We start from the raw sequence: 21,371 nt of genomic DNA on the forward strand, positions 1-21,371 counted from the left end.
TATTAGATATTTCTCATGGCATACATTCATGACGTACCATGTAATCACCAATTTTCTTCACTTAGGAGGCCAGCAGTTATAAATCAACAAGTTCTTCGGTTGTCTGACAAGCTATGGATCTTTCTAAGTTTATGTCACTGTATGCCCTTAATGTTTTCAGGGTTCCCATTAGTTCTGGTGTTTATGAAAGATGTCTGATGCTCCTGTATCACTTTTTCCTCTATGCATCACTACATAGCTGGATTTCATAACCATCCAAAATCTGCTATATATAAAATCAGGACTGTCAAGTGATTAAAAAAATTAAGCACGATTAATCGCGCTGTTAAACAATAATAGAATACTATTTATATAAATATTTGTGGATGTTTTCCATATTTTCAAATATATTGATTTCAATTACAACACAGAATACAAAGTGTACAGTGCTTACTTTATATTTATTTTTTATTATAAATACTTGCACTGTAAAAATAAAAGATAGTATTTTTCAATTCACTTAATACAAGTACTGTAGTGCAATCTCTTTATCATGAAAGTTGAACTTACAAATGTAGAATTATATACAAAAAATAGCTGCATTCAAAAATAAAACAATGTAAAACTTTAGAGCCTACAAGTCCGCTCAGTCCTACTTCTTGTTCAGCCAATCGCTCAGACAAACAAGCTTGTTTACATTTGCAGGAGATAATGCTGCCCACTTCTTAATTACAATGTCACCTGAAAGAGAGAACAGGCATTCTCATGGCCCTGTTGTAGCCGGCGTTGCAAGTTATTTACGTGTCAGAGGCACTAAAGAGTCATATGTCCCTTCATGCTCCGTTCCAGAGGTCATGCGTCCATGCTGATGACGGGTTCTGCTCGATAACAATCCAAAGCAGCGCAGACCGACGCATGTTTATTTTCATCATCTGAGTCAGATGCCACCAGCAGAAGGTTGATTTTCTTTTTTGGTGGTTCAGGTTCTGTAGTTTCCGCATTGGAGTGTTGCTCTTTTAAGACTTCTGACAGCATGCTTCACAATCCGTCCTGATCAAAGTTTGGAAGGCACTTCAGATTCTTAAATCTTGGGTCGAGTGCTGTAGCTATCTTTAGAAATCTCACATTGGTACCTTCTTTGTGTTTTGTCAAATCTGCAGTGAAAATGTTATTAAAACGAACAACATGCTGGGTCATCAGCCGAGACAGCTATAACATGAAATATATGGCAGAATGTGGGTAAAACACAGAGCAGGAGACATACAATTGTCCCTAAAGGAGTTCAGTCACAAATTTAATTAACGCTTTTTTTTAAACAAGTGTCATCATCATGGAAGCATGTCCTCTGGAATGGTGGCTGAAGCATGAAGGGGCATACGAATGTTTAGCATATCTGGCACATAAATACCTAGCAATGCCAGCTACAAAAGTGCCATGTGAATGCCTGTTCTCACTTTCAGTGACACTGTAAATAAGAAGAGGGCAGCATTATCTCCTTTAAATGTAAACAGACTGGTTTGTCTGAGCAATTGGCTGAACAAGAAGTAGGACTGAGTGGACTTGTAGGCTCTAAAGTTTTACATTGCTTTGTTTTGAGTGAAGTTATGTAACAAAAAAACCCCTACTTTTGTAAGTTGCGCTTTCACGATAAAGAGATTGCACTACGGTACTTGTATGAGGTGAATTGAAAAATACTATTTCTTTTGTTTATCATTTTTACAGTGCAAATATTTGTAATAAAAATAATATAAAGTGAGTACTGTACACTTTGTTTTCTGTGTTGTAATTGAAATCAATATATTTGAAAATGTAGAAAAACATCCAAAATATTTAATAAATTTCAGTTGGTATTCTTTTTTTTAACTATGTGATTAAAACTGTGATTAATTGCGATTAATTTTTTAATCATGATTAATTTTTTTGAGTTAATCGCATGAGTTAACTGCGATTAATCGACAGCCCTACATAAAATCCATTGAATATGAAGCACCTGTTTATTATATGTGATATCTGAGGACAACAGTGGAAAACTGAACACTGTATACTGTCTCTTTGCAAAAGCATTTTTGCATTTACAAGAAATTCTAAGCAAGCAAAATAGGAATAATATAAAATATTAGATTTACATACTGATTTAGCTGAAGATTTCAAGGTTGTTAGCAGAAAATGCCTGCTCTCATTAAGCAGATTCTTACTGAGGAATATTCCTTGCTTTAAAAGTGTCAACAGGGGGGTACATTTTGTGGTTTCTTCGAAGTATAAAACTAGCACTTAATGCTTAAATACTCTGAGAATACTAATGAGTAGGGTCTCTGAACAAAATTCTTCACTAATCATAGTGAATGTTTGACAGAAGTGACTATCATCCTCCATACTTTAATAACTTGGAGAGCTATTACAACCCCATTCTTAGTATCTAGACTGAAGACATCTATGGCTGAAGATTTAGTTTGTCATTTCTAAGTTGATTTATCTAAAGTTACAGGCCAGGAAAAGGTAGAGGTTAATCACATCAGCTAAAATTTGTAATTATAAAGAATTATTTTAAAGCAGCAAGGCTAGGGGAAAGAAAAGCACAAAGGATGAAGGCACTGACCTTTCACACCTTTAAAATTGTAGTAGTCTCTTTGTCCATGTATATTTTTAAGGCTCGTGACAGTGTGCACTTGCATAACTGGCTGAAACCAGCAGAAGATAAGCTGGCTCTCTGAAATCATCTTGCTATGAATTTAACCTCTCCAAGTGATTTTTTTTTTTTTTGCCTAGGCTTAATCACCTAGGACTGGATTCTGCAAAGTGTTTACCTTATGCGAGTCCTCAAATTCAATGGGACTGAAGGTCATTCAGCATTTTGCAAGATCAAGATCTTAACCAATATCACAGCTACCAGGGCAATCTACTGTATGTCGAGAGCCAAAAACTCACAGCTTCTTTCCGTGGGTTGAAGTCAGAAACTGTGGTTTTCCAAACTTCCGCTGGCATCTGAGATAACTGGGTGGGCTACAGGAACATCACTGCACCGTACAATGGTTTATCTTTTATCTTCTAATATTTTAATTAATCACAAACTAATGACCAAGAGTAATATAAATAGAGGATTTACGATAGCCAAAAGATTGGCATAAACACTGACATTTATGGTTATCTTCTCTAATTTTATTTCCAGATTTATTTCAGTATAATTTACAAAACAATAGCGCTCCCCAGACACCTTCCCCAAAATACTCAATAACCTTTAAGCAAAACAGCCACTGCAGCTCGTATGTAAGGTCAAAAAACTCATGTCATGACAGATCAGTGGAAGGGGGGATGACAGTATGTCTGGGTACTTATACAGTACAATACTCATCACCAGTATCTTTGCACCCTACAGAATGATACCATTTAAATTGCAATTGCACTAACTACAGTTTCCAAGTAGTTTTCAGGTATAGAGTGCATTATAGCACTCCAATCTCTAGGTGATAGAGGCAAGAATACCACTGTGAATATCTACAACTGAAAAAAGATTGCAAACTCCTTTCAGGGGTGCTGGAACAATTTGTATAGTGGGGGTGCAGAGCCATTGAACCAAACTGTAAACCCTGTATATAATGGAAACCACTTCAAGCCAGTGGGTACAGCAGCATCCCCAGCACCCTAGTTCCAGCACTTATGTCTCCTTCCCAAATGTAGATGGAATAAAAAGCAGCAGAGGATCCAATATGACCTCAAGATTGCCCAAATTTTTAATTGATAAATTTATATCAATTGATATTTATAAATGGATAAAATTAGGGGGGAAATTGCTTCTTTTCCCTGGGGCAAAGGAAAACACACCTAGGTAAGACAAACCCCACAAAGGTTCTATTAAATAAAACAAAAGTGATAAAATCTGTAAGCATGTTTCTCTTTCTCAAACACAGAAAGACACATGTTGTGCAAATGAAATGCTTTCAAATTCTGTATGTAAAACAAGAACACAATCATCAAGTCCCTGGTCTATTAACTAGTTAGGCCTACAATGCTTGTTTTTGCCCTTAAACAGCAATACAGATTTATCAATTTAGCTTTTCAGCGCAGACTATTATGAAGTTTTGAACAAACCAATCCACTACAATCAAGTCGTATTGTCAGTGACCTGGCTAGAAAGGAGTGCAGAACTTATACAACGTGACAAATTCTGAATTAAATTATCTTGCTTTTTGTGATTTTAATGCTAGGATTTACTACTATTTTAAAGCAACAAACTGTGATGTAACCTCCTTGACAAACACAGATTGGGATACAGGTCTGTATCTTCAGTTTTACAGGGTAAAAGAGATGGAGGGGAACTCAACACATCTCATCAGCTAGATTTCAGCCTCTTCTTTTCTACTGTGGGCCAGACTCATGACCTTTGTATTTGGCATCAGTCATGTTGGTTAAGTAACAGGAAAGTTCCATAGCTTTTCTGAATACTTTTTTTTTAAAATGTTGTCCTTGTGTGGCTCCAGTTCATGTTGTTAATTACATCAAGCCAGCATTCCACAGAGACTGCTGTAGCAGTGGCATCAGCCTATAATCTGTCAAATTCCTTTGAAATCTCCTTCAACTGCTTTTGTAATTTTTGTGCCTTTCCGAAAGTCTCTATTTGTGTAAAATGTGTGCAATGTTTTGATCAAAATCCTCCTTGTGCATAGCATAAATGTAACATTTTATGGGTAGTGGGATGCAAATGAAGATTCACAATTTTCCTGAAAGTGCCCTTGATTGTTTCAAGAAGATGGGATATCAATCCTCCTTTTTCAGAAATTTCTTTCAGCTTCCAAAATTGGTGTTACAACTGTTAGTTGATACTCCTTTTTCATGGCTTAAATAAATAGTGCTGAACACTCATATCAGGGGTGAAATCCTGGCTCCACTGAAGTCCATGGCACAAGTCCCACTGACTTCAATGGAGCCAAGATTTCATCCCAGAAAAATATTTGTGCCCAAGAAGTTCCCACCTTTTTTTATTTTATTTTCCATTGTCTAAGCAAATGGGGAAAACCTCTTTGCCATACCTTTCTCTGCATGCTTGAATCACATTTTCAACAACTTGGACACAAGAGAGTCTGCATTTTTCTTTTCAGACACAGAATAAATATCAATAAGAAGGAATGCATCGTTCCCTATACAGATTCTTATAGCCATTATTTGGTAACAGTCTCATGCCTGACCAACTATTCTGCATGAATGTTGATTCTTTTAATTCTTCCTCCTCCCCCACATTTCTTCACTTGCAGCACTCAGCAGTGGGCCCATAAGTTTAAATCAGTCTATCCTTCCAGGATGAAGTGTTTCAGCCATTCCTTTAAATTGCTGGTTTTGTGACACATTGCAGGCGACATTAAAAGAAGTCTGAAACTTTCTCAACAAGCTCAAGTCTTTCAAGTTGTTTATAGCATTGCCACAGCCATTTTTTTAAAAATGAACAGAGACTGCTCTTCAATAAAGCTGCTGATGAAGAGTTGCTAGAAGACTTGAGACAGAGGCCTTTAATTATCATTACGTTTATGTTTCACTGAGGACAACAGCATTGAAAATGGTTAATTTTCAGAACAAGGTAGGTGAGGTAATATCTTTTTATTGGACCAACTTCTGTTGGTGAAAGAGACATGCTTTTGAGCTTACACAGAGCTCTTCTTCAAGTCTGGGAAAGGTACTCAAAGTGTCACAGCTAAATACAAGGCGGGATAGATAAGGAGTTCACACATGTTGCAAGAGACCATTGAAGGTGAAGTGGGCAGTTAAGACCTTGACTGTCATAGGACAAAGGAGGGTTATAGTGGGTTATAGAGTGTTGTAATGAGCCATAAATCCAGTGTCTTTATTAAGTCCATGATTTTTGGTGTCTAGCAGAGTTATGAATTTAAGCTCCAGGCTCATCTTTTGAAAGGGTTGTGCAGGTTTCCTTTGAGGACAAGGACAGAAAGATCAGATGAGGAGTGATCAGTTTGTGAAAACGTTCGCCCATGGGTGAGATGGTGTTTTTGTCTTTTATCATTTTTCTGTGTGAGTTCATTCAAGAGCATAGTAATTGTCTGGTTTCACCCACATAGTTATTGGGGCAGTTAGTGCACTGGATGAGGTACACCCCATGTTGTGATAGGTCTGTGAAGGAGCCATTGATCTTGAAAGCTGTGTTTTGGGGGGATAGATAATCATAGCAGTGGAGATATGTCTGCAGGTTTCACATCTGTTGTTATGGCAAGGGCTGGTGCTGCTTTGAGTTGGTGTGTCCTGCAGTGTTCCCTCTAATTTTTTACATCCATGTGCAGAATAAATTTTGTTATTGGGGTGTGGGTTGGATGCAGGAGGGGACTCAGGGGTGGGGCAGAGGGTTGGGGTGCAGGGGGTGAGGGCTCTAGCTGGGGGTGAAGGCTCTGGGGTGGGGCCGAGGATGAGGGGTTTGGGGTGCAGGCTGCCCAGGAGCTGTGGCAGGGAGAGACGACTCCCCCCAGCCCTCTCTCGCCACAGCAGCTCGGGGCTAGGGGAGCCGTCTCTCCCTGGCTGCAGCAGCTCCAGCAGGGCTGGGCTGGGTGCGCCTCTCCCTTGATAGTCTGTTGCGCGGCCGCACTGTTTAGAGGGAACTTAGGTGTCCTGGTCTATTGTCTGTGCTTCTGATGATGACCTTGGCAAGGTTAGGGGTTGTCTGAAGGCCAGAAGAAGGGGTTCAGGAAAGATTTCTTGCAGGATGTGGTCCCCACTGAGTATGGGTTGTAACCAGTGATTTCCCTACACCCCTCCTGAATTTCCCCAACACCCCCCCCCAGTTTTGTGAACTTTGCGACTTTGTCCTCACTCACAACTATTTCATATTTGGGGACAATATATACCTTCAAGTCAGCGGCACTGCTATGGGTACCCGCATGGCCCCATAGTATGCCAACATTTTTATGGCTGACTTAGAACAACGCTTCCTTAGCTCTCATCCCCTAACGCCCCTACTCTACTTGCGCTACATTGATGACATCTTCATCATCTGGACCCATGGAAAAGAAGCCCTTGAGTAATTCCACCATGATTTCAACAATTTCCATCCCACCATCAACCTCAGACTAGACCAATCCACACAAGCGGTCCATTTCCTTGACACTACTGTGCTAATAAGCGATAGTCACATAAACACCACCCTATACCGGAAACCTACTGACTGCTATACTTACCTACATGCCTCCAGCTTCCATCCAGGGCACACCACACAATCCATTGTCTACAGCCAAGCTCAAAGATACAACCGCATTTGCTCCAATCCCTCAGACAGAGACAAACACCTACAAGATCTCTATGAAGCATTCTTAAAACTACAATACCCACCTGCTGAAGTGAAAAAACAGATTGACAGAGCCAGAAGAGTACCCAGAAGTCACCTACTACAAGACAGGCCCAACATAGAAAATAACAGAATGCCACTAGCCATTACCTTCAGCCCCCAACTAAAACCTCTCCAGCGCATCATCAAAGATCTACAACCTATCCTGAAAGATGATCCCTCACTCTCCCAGATCTTGGGAGACAGGCCTGTCCTCGCTTACAGACAGCCCTCCAACCTGAAGCAAATACTCACCAGCAACCACATACCACAGAACAAAAACACTAACCCAAGAACCTATCCTTGCAACAAAGCCCGATGCCAACTCTGTCCACATATCTATTCAAGTGACACCATAATAGGGCCCAATCACATCAGCCATGCCATCAGGGGCTCGTTCACCTGCACATCTACCAATGTGATCTATGCCATCATGTGCCAGCAATGCCCCTCTGCCATGTACATTGGCCAAACCGGACAGTCTCTACACAAAAGAATAAATGGACACAAATCTGACATCAGGAATCATAACATTCAAAAACCAGTAGGAGAACACTTCAACCTCTCTGGCCATTCAGTAACAGATTTAAAGGTGGCAATTTTGCAACAGAAAAGCTTCGAAAACAGACTCCAACTAGAAACTGCTGAACTTGAATTAATATGCAACTAGATACAATCAACTTAGGCTTAAATAGATACTGGGAATGGCTGAGCCATTACACACATTGAATCTATTTCCCCATGTTAAGTATCCTCACAGCTTCTTGTCAAACTGTCTTAAATGGGCTATCTTGATTATCACTACAAAAGTTTTTTTTCTCCTGCTGACAATAGCACATCTTAATTAATTAGCCTCTTAGAGTTGGTTGGGCAATGCCCACTTTTCATGTTTTCTGTATGTATACATATCCTCACTATATGTTCCATTCTATGCATCCGATGAAGTGGGCCCACGAAAGCTTATGCTCAAATACATTTGTTAGTCTCTAAGGTGCCACAAGTACTCCTGTTCTTTTTGCGGATACAGACTAACACGGCTGCTACTCTGAAACATGCCAATTTAGTGACTGTTTGGAAATTTGAATTGAAATTGAAACATTAATACACACTTTAAAAGCATATACAGTGTAAGATAAAATGTGTATCTGAAAGTTTTTTTCTCTTACTTAATTGGCCTCTCAGAGTTGATAGGACAACTCCCACCTTTTCATGCTCTCTGTATGTGTATATATATCTCCTCAATATATGTTCCATTCTATGCATTCGAAGAAGTGGGCTATAGCCCACGAAAGCTTATGTTCAAATAAATTTGTGAGTCTCTAAGGTGCCACAAGTACTCCTGTTCTTTTTGCGGATACACACTAACACGGCTGCTACTCTAAAACCTGAAAGTATAATAGATTTGAAAAGTATGAACATAGACTAGCTTCCTTATACGGGTGTTGTTTTTTATGACAATGTCAGTGCATTCATTTCGGTGATGTTGGCCAACCTAATAATTTCAAATGATGATTTGTAAGCAAAGTCTAAATGAGCTCTCCCTGACAGCTAGTGATGAGCTGGGGGCTGGAGGGAAAGGCTTCAGGACCAGATTGTATTTACATTCACACCTAATCTACCTAGGTATCCAGCAAACAGAGCTGTGTTGCCCAAGTGATAGATTTTGGCTGGGGTTGGGTTACAAATCACTTGAATGCGGGGTGGGGTGGGGTGGGGGGGAATGAAATGTTGTTGTTCTTGTTGTATGAGTAAAGGACAGTAGAACTGTACTTAGCCTGTGCTGATTGAGGGCATCGAGAGAGAGAGAGAGAGAGAGAGAGAGAGAGAGAGAGAGAGAGAGAGGGTGCGGACCTGTCCCTCTCCACTGTTTAAAGACAGAGCTGATTAGGCTCCATAGATAGTCTTTTGTTCTGTTAAGTGACCACTGCAGCTGAAATCACTGATAATCAGGTCTAAGTGCTTAGTCCTGCTGTGGGGACAGTGTTTCTGTGGAAGAGACAGCCCAGACTGCACTAGCAGCGAGGTTTCCCCACTGAGAGCTCAGCTGAAATCACTGAGAGCTGGGTGGAACCTCAAGAGACCAACTCACAGAGGTCACAGTGGCAGGTGGCAGCAGAAGGTGAGGGCGCAGGGCCATTGGCAACAGAGTGGTGGAGTGAACGGTGGCACAATGAACAGCCGTGGCCAGAGCGAACAGTGAGCAGCTGGAGGAACGAGCAAGGTGCCTTCTTGCCCCCCACCTGGGAGGTGAACTCACGTGAAAGCACCTCTGAACTCTGAGTCTCCACTGACCAAGCACAACCCCGGTGAGTGGGGTGCAGTGGAGGGAAAAGTGAGGGGCACGTTAAAAAAACATTTGTTTGTTGGACTATATTTTAGTGACTTTGCTCCAATATGCTAGATTTGTGACTGGGAATGGAAACTTATATAAATATGTTTCCTAGTAGGCCAAGATTTTTAAAAAGCATTATTTGCCAAGGTTGTTATCTCACATTGTTGCTATCTTGAGAGGTCATTATGTTGGGGAGTTTCTGTACTAAACATTTTTATTATTATAATTAATTTTCACATAAGAATGGTCATACTGGGTCAGACCAATGGTCCATATAGCCCAGTATCCTGTCTTCCAACAGTGGTCAAGGCCAGGTGCTTCAGAGGGAATGAACAGAACAGATAATCATCTAGTGATCCATCCCCTGTTGCCCATTCCCAGCTTCTGGCAAACAGGCTAGGGACACTCAGAGCATGGTGTTGCATCCCTCCCCATCCTGGCTAATAGCCACTGATGGACCTATTCTCCAGGAATTTATCTAGTTCTTTTTAAAATCCTGTTATAGTTTTGGTCTTCACAGCATCCCCTGGCAAAGAGTTCCACGGGTTGACTTTATGTTGTGTGAAGAAGTACTTCCTTTTTTTTTTTTAAACCTGCTGCCTATTAATTTCATTGGGTGACAGCTAGTTCTTGTGTTATGTGAAGGATTAAATAACATTTCCTTATTCACTTTCTTCACACCAGTCAAGATTTTATAGACCTCTATCATATCCCCCCTTAGTCGTCTCTTTTCTAAGCAGAAAATTCCCAGTCATTTAAAATTTTCCTCCTGTTTCATACCCCTAATCATTTTAGTTGCCCATCTCTGTACCTTTTCCATTTCCAATATATCTTTTTTGGGATGGGGTGACCAGATCTGCACACAGTATTCGAGGTGTACACGTACCATGGATTTATATAGAGGCAATATGATATTTTCTGTCTTATTGTCTATCCCTTTCTTAAAAAAGCAAAGGTTTCAGAGTAGCAGCCGTGTTAATCTGTATCCGCAAAAAGAACAGGAGTACTTGTAGCACCTTAGAGACTACAAATTTATTTGAGCATAAGCTTTCGTGGGCTACATCCAATGAAGTGGGCTGTAGCCCACGAAAGCTTATGCTCAAATAAATTTGTTAGTCTCTAAGGTGCCACAGTACTCCTGTTCTTTTTAAAAGAGCAAACAGAATGTTGGGAATCACTGACTGCCGCTGCACATTGAGTGGATGTTTTCAGAGAACTATCCACAATGACTCCAAGATCTCTTTCTTGAGTGTTAACAGCTAATTCAGACTCCTTCATTTTGTATGTATAGTTGAGATTGTTTTCCAATGTGCATTACTTTGCATTTATCAACATTGAATTTCATCTGCCATTTTTGTTGCCCAGTAACCCAGTTTTGTGAGATCCCTTTGTAACTCTTCGCAGTCTGCCTGGGACGTAACTATCTTGAATAGTTTTGTATCATCTGCAAATTTTGCCACCTCACTGTTTACCCATTTTTCCAGATCATTTATGAGTATGTTGAACAGTAATGGTCCCAGTACCAACCCCTCAGGGATACCACTATTTATCTCTCTCCATTCTGAAAACGGATAATTTATTCCTACCCTTTGTTTCCCATCTTTTAACCAGTTACTGATCCATGAGAGGACTTCCCTCTTATCCCATGATGGCTTACTTTTCAAAAGTCAATTTAAATTAAATACATTTTTTTTTAAATTTATATTTTTTTAGAAATCTAGACCTGTTATGTGTTTTGGTGTAACTTGCATTATCCTTATGTTAAATCTGCATTATCCTAACAAAACATTTACTTTATTCATATCTCTTTTATATATCTCATCAGTCCTGACACACACACCCCTGTAAATTCGGACACCTCCCCTAATTTCAATTCCTGGGGAAACCACTTTTTAATGAGACCCTCATGGGTTCTGGCGTGGGGTGTCAAGTGACAACCAGGGGCGTGTGGTCAGAGGGTTTATTTTTCCGGTATTGAAGCAGGTTTTCTGGAGGTATCTGGATAGCCTGTTCCATGATGCAATCTACTTCTCTGGTGGAGTGTCCTTGTTTGATGAAGGTAGTTTTAAATGTGTTATGGTTTGTATCCTGGACTTTCTCCTGGGACCATATTGTGTTGTAATTTGCAGGATCATCCAGCTTATCACGGTTCTGTGCTTCCACTTGAATAAACTGTTTTATTCAATGGCACATTTTATCCTGATGAATCCAAAGGGATCTGTTTTCTGCACTTTTTGAGATGAGCACAAATCCTCTCTCTTTCGTGCTACTTACCAACTCTTGATAAAATTTACATTTTACTTCAGAAGAATTATCTAATTTCATTACTTCAGTCTATTCAGTTACTTGTTACCTACATTTCGTTCAGCTGTAGACAGGCTGAGTCATACTAATGCATATACTGAACCATACTAATCACTTCTTGGCATTATTGTTCAGTAGTTTTCAGATTTACAACAATTAGAATGAGAAACAGCCACCTAGTGAATTCAACACTGTGAAAGAGTTGTTAGCCAATCTTATCAAGAACCATATTATCAGATACCCTGTCTACCTTCCAGAAGTCTCTAGGTGCTAGCAAGCCAACTTCCGTGATAGTTAAGAACTCCACTCACTGCCCTCTTCAAGTCCAGTGACAGCTGATTCTAAACATGCATCTCTCTCCAGTCATCAGTGACTCCTCCCATTTCTCCTTCAGGCTTGTAGACGGAGCTATGAACATTCTTACTACTTTCCAAAGGCATGACAAAAACTTTAATGGTCTTATCACTTTTCTTTTAGCATACAGAATACTTAAAAAGCTTGAAATTAGAGACTCATGTTTCTAAGATAAACAACTTCCAAATTTCTGTATTGTTCATGTAACTACTTCAGAGTAACACAGAAGTTTAAAAAAAAAATGAAAAAAGCCAAACCTCTTTTATCTCACCAGGGTTGAAGATTTTTTCAGAAACAAAAGTTAAAACGTTGAAGACTTTCTCACAACCCTGGATTGTACAGTTTACTATCAAATCTGGCTAAACACCCTATATCAAGGAGGCATACAACTGTTATTTCCTCCAGATGTGTCCCCCCTCCCTTCTCTGGATTGAACCCCAGCCATCAATCCCTCTACAGTCATCATTTTCAGTTAGTCAATGGGAAAGCCAAGACAGTGAACCGTTTATTTCCAATGAAAAAGAAACAGAGTACTCAAAGGGCCTAGGAGTTTTGTCTGTAATTTTGATGGGCTGGGAGTCTTATAGGTTGACACTGTGCTGATTTGAATCTGTTTGTCTCTATATAAATAATTAATTGTATATGTACATTGAGTCTAGAATGGGCACATTCTATGGATTTAATAAAGAAATAAAATCAAAACAATATAAATTCTTTTTTCTTGTATAGACAGGATGATTCAAACATTACACCCCCTAACAATGCTCCCCACTAGAGATATTTTACCAGAAAAGATAATGTAACCAGAAGACATGATAAAAACATATGTGATCTTTATACCTGTAACCCATATATTAGTGATGACAAGGTAATATAATGCACTCTGATATCAACAGAAGCAACAGCAGAATTCAGACAAAGCCTTTTCTCCATCAGGGGCCTCATCCTTTGTCAGCAGTGGGAATTATTTGTACCCTGTAAGGGAGCATTAGGCCACAGGTTGGCACAGCTGTATAAAAGGATTTACCAAGTCTGACCTGAACACAATGCAGTCACATGGATGGAGGAGGATTATAACATAAACCACATAACAACAGCAGAACTGCGACAGATAAGGTGACCTTTTTGCTACAAGACTTCCTCTTCTAATCACCTTACCCTACCTGCCAATCCCTCAGAAATCAAATAATTATTCTGGTACACGCAAGCAAATGCAAGCTTCACATCTCTGCCATGCAGTCAGACAGGATGAATTACCCATTCCCAAAGTTACAAATCAATAAAAGTGTAGGAGGGAATGAGACCATCTCTCTGGCTTTGTCTACCCTGGCAGCATGTAGGACATGGGCGGCGTGTAATGGGGAGGATGGGGAGCTGTGGCAGATTATCACACAGGCCTAAGAGGCCCATGCCCAGGGGCCCTGGTCAATCTGGGGGGCCCCCAGAAAAATCTCCCTCTGCAATGGCCCCAGGGATGGGGGGAGCCCTCGCTCCCTGCCAGGGCCGAGGCGGGGGCACAGAGCTTTCCTGGTCTCGGGGCCACAGCAGGGGCAGGAGGGGGGTGGAAAGGCGTGAGGGGGGGGGGCGGGGGGGGGGAAGAGGTGGAGTGGGGGTGGAACAGGGGCGAAGCCACAGGGGAAGGAGCAGAATGGGGAGGGGCTCCAGGCTTGGAGCTCCAACACTGCAACACCCAGCTGGGAGGGGATGGGGGAAGATGCTCTGGGCTCGGAGCTCTGGCCAGGGCCGAGAGCTCCGCCATGGTCCCAGCTGGGGCTGAGAGCTCAACCCCGGCCACGGCTGAGCTCTCATCCTCCCGCTTGTGGCCCCAACTGAACTCTCAACCCCCCCTCGCCCCGGCAGGGGCTGTGGAGGGGGCTGAGAGCAGTGGGCATGGGCGGGGCCTTGGCCGGAAGAGGCACAGCAAGGGGCTAGCCTCCCCAAGGGGAAGCTTCACCCGTTGCCCATGATGTAGGATACATGTAGCTATACACCACAATGAAAAACAGGCTGCATCCACCCTGCAGTGTAGCAATGTGCAGCAGTGAAAGGCTTGGGCAGGGGCAGGCAGCAGGGAAAGACTTTCGCTGCCGGCAGGACATTAAACTGCTAAAAATAGCAGAGTGGAAATAGGCTGCCCTGCTTCGTTGTGTAGAGAGCCATGTAGGGTACATACCCTAAGGCTCTGTCATGTCTTTACTCACCTAAACTGTGCCTCTCCATCTACACTGTTATTCACACCCAAGCTGGGGGCATGCAGTGTACGTACTCTACACGCCACCATAAGTGTAGACATAGTCTCTATTAGAGATCTGTACATCTCTCCCAGCTGGCTCCTTTTGGAGGTGCTCTCATGAGCTGTGTGGCAATAGCAAGAACCAATGCTGATGTTCAAGCCACACGTGAGCTGCTTTTGGAATTGGCGAGAAAGCACAGGCATTATCATTTCATAAGGAGACAAGATCTGTGGATCACCTCAGCGCATAACAAATTATTCGGGTACTACTGGAGGAAAATTCCATTCACTATGCATGGGCCAAGTACTGACGACACGAACAACTACAATGCTCTTTTAATGTTGCTTACATCTCAAAATTATATACACCACACAGTGAATTTACATATGTGTAATTGCCCGGTCTATTTCCAGCCATCTTAGATGTTGCCCAAAACATCTAACGTCAGATACAGCTTTAAGAGAACAAGAAACATTTTGATTAACTTGTTTTCCCTTAGCAGGAAGGATACTCCTAGTGGAATTGAGGTGTGCACAATAAATGTTATTTAAAGCCCAGCCCTGTTCCTACTGATCTGTTGAATCACAGAATCATAGAAGATTAGAGTTGGAAGGGACCTCAGGAGGTCACCTAGTCCAACCCCCTGCTCAAAGCAGGACCAACCCCAACTAAATCATCCCAGCCAGGGCTTTCTCAAGCCAGGCCCTACAAACCTCTAAGGATGGAGATTCCACCACCTCCCTAGGTAACCCATTCCAGTGCTTCACCACCCTCCTAGTGAAAGAGTTTTTCCTAATATCCAACCTAGATCAATGCAGTCAGTATCTAAGTAAAAAGCAAAACTACTGACATAATGAGCCAATGATCATGATCTCCATGTTTTGGTAGTTTAGTGAAATAATTCTACAGCTCTATGATGAAAGACCACAGAAACACAGCTTAGTACACCCCAGCCTTTTTTCACATAACTGAAAGTTGCTGACTGGTAGCTTTCTAAAATGAGCTCTGATTTTAAACTATTCCTGAAGCAGAATGAGGAAATAAAACAAATGCAACCCAAATAAAGGACTGAACCAAGAACTTCCATGGAAAGAATTACTTACATCCAACGAATCTTCATTCACTAGGATGAGAGACATATTCTGAGAAACAAGCCTGCAGGAGTACCCTGTAAAAGATAAAAACAAGGGTTTCCTTGTGAAAATTACAAATATTTTAATTTCACTTTTGATATAGCACCTTTTACTTGAGGATCTCTAAGGACCAGATTATGAGCTCCATGGTGAACAGTTATTTACAGGAGTAGTCCGTTGTGAGTAACTGATCAGCAATATGAATAATGAATGGAGTGGTTTTTTGTTTGTTTTTGTAAGGGTGGCATAGAGAGACACACATTAACAGCAACATAAGTCATTTAGTCAGACTACAAGATTTTTTGTTGCGCTAGTATATTTTATAGGAGTTATTGAAGACTGACATATGAAAGAATCACTTTAACCAACAACTGAAATGCAGCCTCCTCTTGAGTGGAAAATAGCAGCTGTTTAGCAGCATACGGCTGTAATGCACAACATTTAGGTCAGTAAGTAAAGAAGAATTTTGAAAATTGTAATTATTATTGTCAAGGATGTTTCTGCCTGATGCTCTTCATAACTTACGTTAAGTATAATTATGGTCCATAATAATATGGTTTTGCAATAATATTTTGGGCAATATTTTACCATGAATACATTTGTGTTGACTAGATAAGGATTACTTTCTACAAATAAAAGAGGATGGGGGCCAGCACTGAGACCGTATGCCTCTGTTGAGAAAATGATGAAGCATAGCTAGTAAAACAGAGTGCACAATAGGAAAGCTGCACAGTCCATGACTTTCTGTGCTATTCCACCCAAAGAGACTCACTGTCAGAAAGAGTAATTAAACCTTTTAGTGGGTAATGACAAACAAAAAACAGACGTCACAAGAAAAAACACATAAGGATTATTTCGGCTCCAGTGTAATTCCAGCCTACTACTTCCATTAAGGGGGAAAAAAAGTCCCACATGCTGAATTTAAGGGGGAAAAAATTGGAATTCTTAAATTAGCTCCAGACTGAAGAGCTACATTTTTTATTTTCACTGAAAAAAATGGGATATTACAACTTTAATAATTTCCCTCCATGTCAGACTTATTCTTTCCCCAGGGAACGGCTGCAGCTTTATGCAGTAGACTGTTACAAATTCAGTATAACTAATTCAAAAGGATTTTCTAGTAGTTTTTGATTGGAACAACAGCTGCAACAGTGAGCAGTAATTTTGAAACTGCTGCTCGCTGTTTTATTTTACATCTTTCAAATCAAGCAAGACGCCATTTGACAGCTGGAGCAGGATGAAGAAGTTCTGGAGAAAACGTTAAGCAGTTCTGCTATATGTCTTGGCAATTATGGAGTCAAGAGGGCCCAATCCTGCAACCAGTGAAGTCAATTGAAGTTTCATCATTGAGTTAAATAGGAATAGGATAGGGCTCAGAAAGAGGGCACAAAACACAAACCAATCACCATTTTATAAGATTCTTATATATTATGCACAATTTTGGACCTCTAACATCTTAAAATATAACATCAGTGTGTTAAAAGTATAGTAATTGGCACTTAAAGTTGCCAAATGACGTTTATAACTATATATTCTATACAAATGCTTAATATAGTTACTTCTGGCAGTGCTAATATGGCAAATTAAAACTAAAAGTTCAGACACTCCGGTTTGGTAAAATGAGATCAACTTCTGGATCAAAGCTAGGTATAAAATGTCAATCCACACTTGTAAATTGGGGTCTAGATCCTTAATCCAAAAACGTAACTAAGTCCATAAAGTGGCTGAGACAGGCACCTCCGGGACTTTTATTTACCTGAAATTAACCGTTAAATTAAAGCTAGAAGGGTGCCAGAAGTTATGCACAGTGATTGTAAACCTTTTTACTTACAAGGGAACTTTAAAATGTAATTTAAAACAAGCTTTACAAACATGATTCAAACTGTACACAAAATGTTACTGCTGAACATTAGACTAATTATAGTGATCATTTAACGGCACAGTTTTAAAAAGGTATCCCTCTGCATCCCAATATTTGCTTTATTTTGAGCATGTGTACAAATTTCAAAAAGATATGAATTAGTGGAAAACAATGCCAGATAAGATTCAGTCAGTCACAGAACAAGCCTATGTAAATCATATTACTTCACTAATTAACATAGACACTATTCTGAAAGGTCTGTACTTACATCCATTGTTGCATTTTACTAGCTATGGCAAATAAAAAGAAAGTGCTTTTGTGGTTGTTGACTATTGTCCCTTGAGGAGCAAGCTGAGATCAACAAACTGATTTTACAGAAGATTCACACCAGATGCAGTGGTAAATGACTCTTAAAAATATTTAGATATTAAGCCACCCACCCTATTTCTACTAGAAATACTACCACTTCAGAAAATTCTGTTTAATCCATTTTAGTGCCTTTGAATTCTACAGGTACATTGAGATCTTACACAAGTCCAGTAAGCAAACAATAACTATATGAGTCATGCAGACTGCATCTGAAATTTCACTTACACTAACTGAAGCCAATTTTAAAGCTAAATAATGAACATTACCGAGTGTCTGAAACTTTGCTATAGTAATGCAAGTTCGGTCACAGAGTTCCAGAATTTTGGCAAAAGGCCACTCAGAAAATTACTAACAGTCTACCTGCAGATCTGTGTACATAATGGCTCATAGGTCACTTTTGTTCAAACAGCTAAAGGCCTTAAAGTCAGAGCTAATTTGAGGATGCTAAGAAAGTATCTGCTTCAACAAGAAAACAGCACATGTTACTAAGATAGGTAATTCCTAAAGGAAAAAAAGCTAATGGCTGTTGGTAAAGATTTGTAAACACGCAAAGAAAGAAAGGCAAGTGTGAGTGGTGCTTTATACAGGCTAACTGTAGCTTTCTTTGAGGACTGTTTGGTAAGGATGATGGTTGCAGACTTTGGCAACAAGGTAACACCGGGACTATATATGTATATATGTGCATGACAGCCTGTCCATTCACAAGAGCAGACTGAGTGAAGCTCTGCTTCTCTTCGTCTGATAAGAAGGGCTGAAGGACTTTAGAATTAAGTAGATAGGCTCTTATGTACTTGCTTGTCCTATATGACATGGTGGCACATCCGTAAGCATTTGAGACAAGTAAACATGTGGGCACAAGTTCCATAAAACAACAGACATTTGCTATGGGATAGAAATCCAAATTAGGAAACTTGGTTCCAATTCCATTCTGTCTTCCACCAAACTTCCTAAAACTGTTTGGTACTTCAGGATCAGGATTGAGATGCGTGCATTGCTCATCAGCCTTACCAAGAAAATAATTCAAGATCTGGAGAGATGCTGTTCCATTTGTTTCAAACTCATAGGCTGTGTTTTCAAAGAGGCCTCTAAAAATACACCTAAAATATATATTCTTTAAAAATCCACATTTGCAATGCAAACCAGACAGACAATCAGAAGGGCAGCTGCTCCTTTTATTATATTATTACTATTTACTATTTGTATTGTTGTAGCACCTAGGGCTCTACTCTGGACCAGGACCCCACTGGGTTAGGTGCTGTACAAGCACAATAGGCACGCATGCCTGCTTGCTCAGATAACTGAAGGGTTTTTCATAAGCAAGCTCTTGCACTTGCATACAGTGCAGGCACTTTTTCTAGATGGTCATGGAAAAGTTGGCCTCCTCTACCACGGCACTGGGAATGAGACGGGCTTTTTAAATTTCTTACTAATAACTAGTTGTTTATTTTTGCTGTAGGCTTTCCCTTCTTGTATCTCATTAGATGGCAGTGCCACATTAGAATATTCCGTCACAGCATGAAGGGCGGTGAAGTAGAAGCTGGCACCCAGAAAGTTTCTGTAACATCCATTGATGGGTCTCAATGGCATGAAGCAAGACCAACTCTTGCTCCCTTTTATGGGCATGAAGCTGTGAAGGGGTCAATCTACCACAAAAGCACTTTCTTTTTATTTGCCATAGCTAGTAAAATGCAACAATGGATGTCAGTACAGACCTTTTAGAATAGTGTCTATGTTAATTAGTGAAGTAATATGATTTACATAGGCTTGTTCTGTGACTGACTGAATCTTATCTGGCATTGTTTTCCACTAATTCATATCTTTTTGAAATTTGTACACATGCTCAAAATAAAGCAAATATTGGGATGCAGAGGGATACCTTTTTAAAACTGTGCTTTTAAATGATCACTATAGTTAGTCTAATGTTCAGCAGTAACATTTTGTGTACAGTTTGAATCATGTTTGTAAAGCTTGATTATACACCTGTAGGTGAAGACAAGCTTGTCACACAGCACAAAAACTATCATTTTCACATAGATGAAGCTGTAGAGGGCTGAGCTGGATAGGTCCTTCCTGAGGACTGTGTTGGTGCAGTCAGTTTGGCTCTGCTGGCATGGTGGCAAGGGCTAAGGAAGCAGTGACTCAAGAGATGTGGCACTTTGTAGTATATATGGATGGACAAGGATATCTTGGCCAATTGCCCCTACCTGTTCAAACCAGACTTATTCCACTGGCTTAAAATTGGCAGGTGACATTTTCAACATCAATCTCCAGAGTCATCTGAATTCCAGCCAAAAAGGTCATGTGACCATTTATAGACAGATGGAAAACAACATCCATAGCCCATCTCCCCACCTATTCTGTATTGTCCTTACGGTGGTATTTTAGCGGCTCTGAAAGATCTCAAGGAAAGGGCCACCACCACTTCCCTGAGGCTCGGTCTACACTAGGAATTTATGTCGGTATAACTACGTCACTCAGGGCTGTGAAAAATGCACACCCTTGAGTGCTGTAGTTATACCAACCTAACCCCTGGTGTAGACAGTGCTACGTCGACAGGAGGGCTTCTCTCGTTGACATAGCTACCACCTCTTGGGGAGAAGAAGCACCTGCGCCGCTGGAAGAAGCTCTCCCACCAGCATAGATAGGACTTCTTCACTAAGTGCTACAGCAGCACAGCCGCATTGGCGTAGCTGCACCGCTGTAAGTGTAGACAAGCCCTTAGAGTATTTACTCCACCATCTAATATGTCTCACTGCAGGACGGTTCTCCTGATATTTCTCCTACATTCTTCTTTCTCTAACTTCATACCATTACTTCAAGTAGTTCCCCTTTGTATCATGCTGAAAAATTCCTCTCCCTCCTTAGTGTACACACTCTGGTAGTCATGACTTAGCCAAGATTCAGAGATTTAGGGTGAAATCCTGGCTTCATTGAAGTCAATGGCAAAATTCCCACTGACTTCAATGGGGCCAGGATTTAACTCATAGTTCCTTTAATCTTTCCTCATATGTCAATCCCTCAGACAATTAATCTTTTTTTTTTTTTTTTTTTTTTTTTGTGTGTGTGCTCTTCTCTGAACTCTCTCCAGTTTGTCCATATCTTTCTGGAAATAAGATACACAGGACTGAATGATATATTCCACAGAAGTCTTTCCCCAGTAGAAATCAATATGATATTTATATATATACACTACACAGGAAAAACTACAATAAAAGAACATTAAGGTTGAAAAGCCAAGCATTCAGATGTTAAGAAATGCCAGAATAAAGGTTCCCTGTGCAACTTTATTTCAGCCCCAATTGTTCATATGCATTATCAAACAGTCTTCAGTCACATCTCATATTTTCCACAGGACCCCGCCTCAAGATGGACAGTGCTCACTTAATGAGCAGCTATTTCCCCCCCACATTGTTCAATGTGTGGCTCTATCCCTTAGTTACTGCAAACTATTCAAACCCTGCTCTGAAGACAAATGAATTTCCTCATGGGC

At 40.5% G+C, this 21,371-nt stretch overlaps 1 protein-coding gene across 1 annotated transcript in view; it reads right to left on the reverse strand.

The window, feature by feature from the left end:
* Positions 1-21,371, reverse strand: part of LOC112112818 (phospholipid-transporting ATPase IB-like) — a 422,105-nt gene that overhangs the window by 296,859 nt on the left and 103,875 nt on the right. The window contains exon 23 of the mRNA XM_026653425.1: positions 15,622-15,686. Coding sequence (XP_026509210.1) covers positions 15,622-15,686 — 65 coding nt within the window. The remainder of the gene's footprint in view (positions 1-15,621; positions 15,687-21,371) is intronic.

Source organism: Terrapene carolina, unplaced genomic scaffold (assembly GCF_002925995.2).
Source record: "Terrapene carolina triunguis isolate 2854851 unplaced genomic scaffold, T_m_triunguis-2.0 Scaffold139, whole genome shotgun sequence".
In the NCBI taxonomy this organism is placed as follows: Eukaryota; Metazoa; Chordata; order Testudines; family Emydidae; genus Terrapene; species Terrapene triunguis.